This window comes from Myotis davidii, unplaced genomic scaffold (assembly GCF_000327345.1).
Source record: "Myotis davidii unplaced genomic scaffold, ASM32734v1 scaffold162, whole genome shotgun sequence".
Classification (NCBI taxonomy): domain Eukaryota; kingdom Metazoa; phylum Chordata; class Mammalia; order Chiroptera; family Vespertilionidae; genus Myotis; species Myotis davidii.
The window spans coordinates 5,878,582-5,888,524 of NW_006300036.1; the positions used below are offsets into that span (position 1 = coordinate 5,878,582).

Sequence of the window (9,943 nt, forward strand, 5' to 3'; positions counted from 1 at the left end):
ACTCATTTAAACAAAGCCACAGTGTTTACTTGTTTGGAAACAGTACTAAAGTGACTTCCTCATAAAAACCAGCAACATAAAATATAATGGGTCCAAGCATTCTTTTTTAACATCTGTTAACAAGCACCCATAGCAATCTAATTGGCTCAGAATTTTCTTCAGAGTAGATCATCTCAATACAAATTTTCCAGGAAAAGTGTTCAGGGATTACTTGCTCTATTTTTCCATTACCACAAATCTCTGATAGTGGCCAAGATTTTCATATAATGGATGGAAAGTGCTTTGTACTGTGAAAAGCCCACGCCGTCAGTCCAGACACCTGGATCCTTGTCCAGGGTCGGTCATTAACTCTATGACCATGGGCAATGAACTTCATTCATCTGGGCCTCATCGTCTCAGTCAGACATAAACCCGAAAACTTCTGTTTTTCTGAAAAATCAGGCCCTTCTGATTCTAAAATTTCAAGAAAACAAAATTTTCTTTTAAAAATTATGGTACTATTTTTTTTTTAAAAAAACTGGACAAACATTTTAAAATGCTCTTCTCTAATAGTGCAAAAATTACTCGCATGATTTTTTTGAACTAGAGAGAGTAAACAATCAATACTCATACCTGTGTGAATTATAACTTTTATTGTGAAAGTTTGGATAAAAGTAAAGGAATGCCTGATGTCAAAGCCAAATAATGATAAGAGTTCAAAACAACAGGCTTTCTGGTCTACCAATATAGCAATTATTCAGTCAAAGAAGAAAGCAATTATACTCCATTGGGTTATCCTAGTTCAAATTTAGAAAATGAAACTCAAGAGCCTGGTTTAGAAATGGGAGGAACGTGCCTTAGAAAAGTAATTAAACTGATGAAAGGGCAAGTTCACCATCAGGCCATTTCTGCCCATTTGTATTTTATTTAAGAAACCTAACAGGAAGAGTGATGAGGAAATGAGTGTGATTCATTTACCCACTTGTCATAAGAATCAGATCCAAGATCATAATCTCCCTATGGAACTAGAAATTCTGGCTCCATGACTAGGCCACCCTATCTTCTAATAAGAGTTCAATTTAAGGACAATAAGTAATAATCTAGGCCATAATCCTCAAAATCACACTTTTCACAAAAGTCTTACTAACCCTTCCCCATCTTAACCCCAGCTTCTCAGCTCCATTCTACTCCCCAAAACAGACAACCTTGGCAACCGACTTAATTTATCTCCATAGGGACTGCAGAAATACTCAACTTAACACTTAGTTATTTGCAATCCAGACAATCCATACATGGGTGAAAATAAGTCCCAGTCATAGTTATAGGGTAGTAAGTAAGATGAGCTCTGTATACAGGTAGGTATAAAGCAAAACACAATGTGAGAATATCAAAGGACTGACAGAAACAGTCCTCTGTGGGAGCTCACAGGAGGGAGCAATTACTCTCAGCTGGTAAGTGAGATGGACGTCTGAGAAAGCTCTGTGGAAAAAGTGACATTTGAAGTAAAACTTGAAGGATAGGTAAGGCTTACCAGTGGTTACCTTTAAATACAGTTCCTCATGTTGTGATCCAACCATAAAATTATTTTCGTTGCTACTTCATAACTGTAATGTTGCTACTGTTATGAATCGTAATGTAAATATCTGATATGCAGGATGGTCTTAGGAGACCCCTGTGAAAGGGTCGTTTGTCCGCCAAAGGGGTCGCGACCCACAGGTTGAGAAACGCTGGCTTAGACAAATACAGATGAGCACACATACTTCCAAGAGAAGTGAAAGTGTGATAAAGTCACAGAGTCACTTGGGGAAGTGGTCTGGTTTGAGTGCAGGGATCAACATTCTGGAAGCTAAAGCTGGAGAGGGAATTTAGAATTAGATCATCATAGCAAAATAGCAAACCAAGGACTTAAGCACTCAGGGCTTTTTAATGGGACAACTGAATGTTGGGGGGCAGAATGGAAGAGACCCTGTGATGGGAGCTATAGTCTCCAGAAAATAAAGAGTTGTTTTTCTGAACAGCTTGAGAGTACAGGAGTAACTCTCCAGGCCAGTCAGTGGATGAATGGCACAGTGATTGTGGACAGCACCGTGGGAAACGACACCTTGTTTCTCATCACCTGGACAATACAGCCTCCCCAGATCCTTCTCTGGGATCCCAGCGGAATGAAACAAGATGGCTTTGTAGTGGACACAGACACTAAAATGGCCTACCTCCCAATTCCAGGCACTGCCAAGGTATGGACTCAGCATTTCCACTTCTCACAATTTGACAAAGTAACGTTTTTATAGACTAACCATAGCTTTTTAAACGTGGTTAGTTGCTAAAAGGAAAGTCAGTGTTGAATGAAAGAGAGCACCACGAAAAATCTCCATCCAAAGGAGATCACTCAATATGACAGCAAGTCCAAAGAAAGGAAAGCGGTGTTGTTTTCTCCAGATACTAAAAGGAGAACCTTCAAATTACATGGTGGTCACGATGCATCATCATCCTTAAAGAGTCAGGTTCATGAAAACTGTTTCTTCTACCCCCAAAACCCAGCCATTTGATCCTGCCCTTCAGAAACCAAGGCAAAGATAAGGATAATTTTCAGACTTCATTTTCCCCAATTAGGGCTTTCTTGACAGTAAGAACCATGTAGTTAGCTCAAGCATACCAAAGTTTCCCTTGGCTGCGAGTAGCAAAGACCATCCTAGATATTCTTTAACATGTTCGTATGAGATAGGCTCCTCACAGAAGTCAAGTCTGTGTCACCCAGATCCTAACTGTAAATGTTTCCATTTGTTGTGGTCAGGTTGGCATTTGGAATTATAGTCTGCAAGCAAGCTCCCAGACCCTGACTTTGACTGTCACCACCCGCGCATCCAGTGCTACCATGCCTCCAGTTACAGTGACCTCTAAAATGAACAAAGACAAAGGCAATTTCCCTAGCCCTATGGTAGTTTATGCAAAGGTTCACCAAGGAAACTTGCCGATTCTGAGGGCCAGTGTCACAGCCCTGATAGAATCAGCAAAGGGAAAAACAGTTACCTTGGAACTATTGGACAACGGAGCAGGTAACCACCCAAGAAATTGCAAAACACATCTTCCTTTTCTAAGAAGCAACAGCAGGCAGGCATGGCCTGCTGAGGACACTTAGAAACAGGGAGTGCAGCACTGAGGGTCTGGTTGGGAGAGCTTTCTGCTCCCCCCATCAATTCCTGTATTTCTAAATGTTGGACAACATGAAAAAGGGCCTACTTTTAGCTTCTGCAAAGCCCAAACATATTGGTGGCTCAAGCTTAATAGCTCAGAGATTCTAGGGAGTTATCAGAGTGTATTCATACACTCCAAAAATTTAATACCTATCTTACATTAGGGTTTGTGTGACCAAATATATGTATATACAGTGGGGCCTTGACTTACGAGTTTCATTCCTTCCGAGACTGAGCTCGTTAAGGAGCTCATTAAGGAGCTTGTTAACTCAAATTGCTCCATCAACTCAGTGCAAAAAATCGGCCGAGAGACAGCTGGTATCTCAAAAAACTCGTTAGTCGGGACACTCGTAAGTCAAGGCCCCACTGTATACATTTTTATCTGTACCCCACATTGTTGAGATATCACTATCCCTACATTACAAATGAAGAAACTGAGGCTTTCACATTCGGAAAGCATCAGAGGTAAATTCAAGTACAGTTATATGTGACTCCTATATCTATGCAGACTCTATATTATCTTGTTCCCAAAGTGAAAATCCTGCCCATTATTTTTTTATTTAAGAAATCTATCAGGAAGAAAAGAAGAAAAAATTCTACATTTCTTTTTAGGAGAAACTTTGCTGCTTACCGTGATGCAAGTAACCTTTTTAGGACAAAATCTATAAATGAATTTCCTTCCTAAATCCACCCTGGGAGAAGCTATGAATTTTTGAAAAATAATCACATAACATTTTTTTCTCCTCAGTAACATACAGCAATTCAATTCAATACAACAGCTACCTATCGAGTAGTTAGCCTGCACTGTGTTGGATATAATACACATGACATGATCTCTGATTTCAAAAAGAAAGACAACAGTTCAGGAGGATAAGGTGTATGCATATGAAACTATACACACATACACATCACACACACATGTAAAAGAAGTTGACCTTGTCCTTACATAGTCAAATCCTAAACTCTCTTGAAGAGCATGCTGGATTCTCCTTACTTTGAAAAAGTTAACTTACCTTTGATTTGGAAATATACAAATGCCCAGTTACTTTTAGGATATTCATTAATTCCTTCATTTCCCTATCAAGGTGCTGATGCTACTAAGGATGATGGTATCTATTCGAGATATTTTACAGCTTATGATGCAAACGGTAGATACAGTGTAAAAGTGCGGGCTCTGGGAGGAGTGAACGCAGCTAGACGGAGAGTTATGTCCCAGCAGAATGGAGCCATGTACATACCTGGCTGGATTGAGAATGGTAAGTAATCTGTAATGACACACCTGACTTTAGTAAAAGGCTTTCGATCAAGAGGAAACCATTAAGCCTGCGGGGAGAATGATGCAGGATTAAATTAGGGTTTCTCAGTCTTGGCACTATTGTTCTTTTGGGCCACATATTTGTTTGTGGTGGGGGGTTGTCCTGGGCTTTGTAGGATGTTTAGCAGCATTCCTGGCCTCTACTCACTAGAAAACAAAAACAACTCTCACAGTCATTACAATCAGAAATGTCTCCAGACATCACCCACTGTCCCCTGGGGGCAAAATAGCCCCCAGTTGAAGACACTAGGTTGAATGTATTTGTTGACTGCCTCAGTTCAAATTCCAGCCCTCTATCAAGTCAATTGTTTTAGTTAAATTCTTTTTCTTCATTTTCCTCAGTTGTAAAATAGGGCTATTAATGATTACTACCACATAGAATGGTTATAAGGAATAAACAAGGAACTATATATCTAATAAGCTATTGCCAGTAAACAGTAAGTATTCAATAAATGCTTGTTATATCTAATAAATTTAAAAACATTTTGTAATGAAGCTCTTTCCACTGATATAGGCATTCCCAAAGAATAAAAATAATAATAACAATTTAAGGCTTGTTATTTACATCAATGTTTTCATAAGCCCACCTTCTCCCTTCCTTCCTCTCTTCTGCTCAGACCAGGAAGAATAGTAGGTGAATGTATGCTTCTCGGCACTTGGATGTATGCTTAGGAAAGGGAGAATCCTGACACATGTGGTGTCTCCTCATGCAAATGTGATCATAGGAAAAAATGCTTTAAAAGATACCATTGCTTAAAAAGCTCTGTCTAAAATTTTAGCTTATTTTATTCTCATGTGTCCTTCTTTTTGTCTTAGGAAAAGGCAGGAGGGGACTGATTTAGTGGCTGTATCTGGCCTATGCCCAGTGTCTTAATTACATTATTACATTTCATTCTCCTAATTATCCCGTTTTACAGATAGAGAAACAGAGGCTAGAGAAATTATTGATTCACATAACTAGTAGTAATAGCACCAGGCTTGGCACTGGGAATTCATGTTCTTCCCCCTATACCTTGATGAACCTTAATAACAAGAGAGATGGTCTCTACTAACCAATACTAACCCTTCACCTGCTGAGGTACCTACTTCATGTTTGCCCAAGACCAGGTTAATGGGTAATTTTTAAGGGCTAAAAAAGTAGAGTTTATGAGAAAGTGAATTTGCTACAAGAACTAGGTTCCCATACATTCATTGAGAAAATCAGAAGTCGTTCAAAAGCATAAAATTTTAGAATCCCTAGCACAGAACATTTCATGCACAGAACAAATAATCAAGGCAATTCTTAAAGGTCCAGGTGATTAATTACCAAATAAATAGAAAAGATAATGGAACCCACAGTATTGTCTAGGTGGAAGAGACTTCTTGAGGCAATCCGAGGAGGTTTCAAAAAGAAGTAGTATTTATACTGCTTGTGGAAGGGTACGATCAGGATAGGAAAAAGAAACAATTCCGGGACAAATGTCATGAAAATAAATTATGAAAGTCATTCCACTAAGTACCTGTGAGATAAAGAACTGGGATTCTCTCTTTGCTTCTTCCTCTCTGATCTGGGATCTTCACACGAAATAATTAAGATGAATTTTGTGTGTGGGAGAAAAGAAGGGGAAGGGTAAAGTCGGAAGAGGGTAAGCCAATAAGAAAACAGAGGAAAGTGTAGCCAGTTTGTGCAGCTTACCATGTACTGAGGAATATTTTAATGCAGGTGAAGTAAAATGGAATCCACCAAGACCTGAAGTTAATAAGAATGATCTTCAAGGCAAGCAAGTGTGTTTCAGCAGAACATCATCAGGAGGTTCTTTTGTGGCCTCCAATGTCCCAACGGCTCCCATACCTGATCTCTTTCCTCCTTGCCAAATCACGGACCTGACGGCAAAACTCCAAGGGGACAATCGCATCCATCTGACATGGACAGCTCCTGGGGATGATTATGATTACGGGAGAGGTAAGCGGAATGCGGTGTGGACCCTGTGAAGGAGTTTAGCAGCCCAGCAGAGGTGCAGAAGGGAGTGAGGCAGGCAGGTGTTTTGTGATGCAAGTGGAAGACAGGGGGCAGGAAGGATTAAGAGTAGATTGTTCCCTGAAATTAACGGGGGTGGGTCAAGGGCAAAATGGGTAAAGTGGCTCCAATATATGATAAATAATGGAAATTAGACTTTTGGTGGCGAGCATACAACAGATATACGGGTAGAGAATTACAATGCTGTACACCTGAAATTTGTATAATATTATTAACCAATGTTACCTCAATTTAAAAAATTTATTTAAACAAAGATTTAAAAGTGGGAGGTTTAGAATCTGAAGAGCTGGCCTACTTTAGGTATCAGAGGTTTCAACCAGGAAAAGGCTATCTTCAGTTTTTTCCTGAAATCTTGCCAAAGTGCCCTTTAATAAGCCCCATGATTAGTAATGACTCCTTGAGAGGATTGAGAAAAAAGCACAGATATCTATGGAGCAGAGCTCTCCTTTGGAAGAAGCCTGTCAAGGCATCGTTTTCAAGGCTGCAGCCTGGGCATCACACGAATCCTTGTTAGACACAGTACAATTTCACCCCCAACCGAACTAGAATCTGCACTTCAAGATCTGTATGCACGTTAGAGTTTAAGAAGCTCTGGTACCAAAAACTCCTGTAGAAATAATAAAATAATAATCAAACAACCTCCTGTCTTGGCCAGGTACTATGCTCTAAAAGACTGACTGAACCTGACCGAGCTTACATTTATTATTCTGTCGAGATACATAGACAAGAATGTAAAAAGATACTACTGCTTGTAAAAATGAAGCATCAATTGCATTTACCCATTGGAACTTTATGGGATGGCGATATAAAGTTTCTAACAGCCTTTTAAAATTTGAGAATTGCAAGTTATGTTTTTTCTGTTCTTTTTTTGTTTTTGTTTTTTTAGCTTACAAGTATATCATTGGAATAAGCACAAGTATTCTTGATCTCAGAGACAAGTTCAATGAATCGGTTCAAGTGAACACTACTAATCTCATTCCAAAGGAGGCCAACTCGGAGGAAGTCTTTGTGTTTAAACCAGAAAGCATCCCGTTTGAAAATGGCACAGATCTCTTCATTGCTGTTCAAGCTGTTGATAAGGTCAACCTGACGTCAGAAATCTCCAACATTGCACGAGTATCTTTGTTTATCCCCCCAGAGACTCCTCCTGAGACACCTAGTCCTTCTCTTCCTTGTCCTGAAATTAATGTCAACAGCACCATTCCTGGCATTCACATTTTAAAAATTATGTGGAAGTGGCTGGGAGAATTGCAGCTGTCAGTAGCCTTGGGTTAAGTTTTCATGAGGTAAATAAAGCATCCATCCTTTGGATCATAAAAGTTTCTAAAGTGTATTTTAGACTTCCTGCAGGGGATAAATTAATGAAATAAAAGGCTAAACAACTGGATATGTATGTATAAAAACTATCCATTCACATCCAAAGGTTTAATCATCACTTTGAATACTAGTAAGGAATGCTTACATTAATAAATAAAAGTAAGTTTTAATTCATTTTAAGGAGTGTTGCCAGTTAAAAAGAACAAGTAATTACATATGAAAGATGCTAAAATGTCCAACTAGATCAGTGATGGCGAACCTATGACACGCGTGTCAGAGGTGACACGCGAACTCATTTTTTTCGTTGATTTTTCTTTGTTAAATGGTATTTAAATATATAAAATAAATATCAAAAATATAAGTCTTTGTTTTACTATGGTTGCAAATATCAAAAAATTTCTATATGTGACACGGCACCAGAGTTAAGTTACGGTTTTTCAAAATGCTGACATGCCGAGCTCAAAAGGTTCGCCATCACTGAACTACATCAAACTATCTTATATAATAAAAGGCTAATATGGAAATTGTCCCCTCTGGAGTTTGACGGACCAGGAGTTCAACTGCTCACTATGACATGTGTTGACCACCAGGGGGCGGAGTTGAACAAAGGAAGGCCCCGACCAGCAGCTGGCAGCTGGCAGTCGGGAGAAGGAAGGCCCTGGCCTGCAACCGGCAGCTGGGGGAAAACCCTGATTGGCCCTGATCACCAGCCAGGCCTAGGAACCCTACCTGTGCATGAATTTTGTGCACTGGGTCTCTAGTTTAAATATATGTCATAGCTTGTTATAGAGAAAATTTGAACCAACATCATCAGGAATATGTATTATTTTCTCTAGGTTTGAGCAAGTATGATGCATTTAAGGAAGAGACTACATGTAGAAAGAACAGCATTTATAGTCCATAGGCATAGAAATGTATTTTATGTGCATAAAATTATGAATCATTGGTGATTAAAGTCACAGTGGTGGGAGATAAGGTGGGAAAAGTAGGTTCCTGTAAAGTGTGAAGGGGGAGAGATTGAGTAGTAAACTTTTTTGTGCCAAGGACTCTACTAATGCCTTACATGTATTATGTTATGTAATGCAATTCAGTTCATTCAACATTCATCAGCTGCCTATTATATTCCAGGCCTATGCTAGGTCTCGAATACAAAAAGATGAGTAAAATCTGGCCTTTTTCCTATAGGCAATAAAAAACATTTGACAATTTTATCTTTAAATCAGGGGGCATATATAATCAGAACTATGCTTGAAAAGGGGGACTTTGAGGACCACATGAAGGACTGACAAAGGTGGGAGAGTCTAGGAGCATGATAGATAGAGGAGGAAAGAGAAGAAAAGGAAAAAGGAGCCAAACAGACTTAGCAGTATAGTAGTCCCCATCAAGAACGAATCACAGACACTAGTGTCTCCAACAAAAAGTATTCAGATGAAAGACTTTTTAAATTCTCCATTTCAGCCTGGCCAGTGTAGCTTTCAGTGGCTGAGCTTCAAACCATGCACCAAGAGGTCACCAGTTCGACTGCCGGTCAGGGCATGTTCCTGGATTTCAGGCTCGATCCCCAGTAGCGGGGGTGCAGGAGGCAGCCAATTTGTGAGAAGCCACATCCCATGTGGCTTAGGGTTCAGGATCTGGAGAAGGGCTGCATGCAAATTATGAGACTAGATAAGAAATATGAATTTGGAAACAGGGGGCCAGGTGAGAGTCTTTCTGAAGAAGAAAGACTTCGCTGGTGCCCAGGCCCTGCCAATCTTCCATTCAATTCTAGATACACATATTGCCCTTAGTCAGGCAGGCAATTCCAGTAGCAGACAGACTATCTTAAAGGTCAGTATATATTAGTAAAGATTTACTTTGAGACTGTTTGGTCAGGAAAATGATTGAGCCACCATTGTCTCAACTAAACAATCAGTGCATAGCTTTGACCCTTGCCAGAGCTCAAGGTCCACCAGCATTCTGGGTTCCTAGTTTACACTTTCCTGATAGCATAGACAATGGGTAGCTTCCAACACCAACTGATGTTTCTGTCTCACTCCCTACCCTTTCCTCTCTCTCTAAAACTCAATAAAAATATATACTGTAAAAAATTTTTCCATTTCATTGGCATAATGAGCTCAAGCTGTG

The 9,943-nt window shown here is 39.6% G+C and overlaps 1 protein-coding gene across 1 annotated transcript in view; it reads left to right on the top strand.

Moving 5' to 3' along the window:
• CLCA1 (chloride channel accessory 1) overlaps positions 1 to 7,809 on the top strand; it is a 32,624-nt gene extending 24,815 nt beyond the window's left edge. The window contains exons 10-14 of the mRNA XM_006776259.2: positions 1,998 to 2,213; positions 2,771 to 3,032; positions 4,256 to 4,426; positions 6,188 to 6,427; positions 7,389 to 7,809. Of these exons, the coding sequence (XP_006776322.1) occupies positions 1,998 to 2,213; positions 2,771 to 3,032; positions 4,256 to 4,426; positions 6,188 to 6,427; positions 7,389 to 7,777 (1,278 nt within the window). The 3' untranslated portion in view covers positions 7,778 to 7,809. The remainder of the gene's footprint in view (positions 1 to 1,997; positions 2,214 to 2,770; positions 3,033 to 4,255; positions 4,427 to 6,187; positions 6,428 to 7,388) is intronic.
• Positions 7,810 to 9,943: the final 2,134 nt, after the last annotated feature.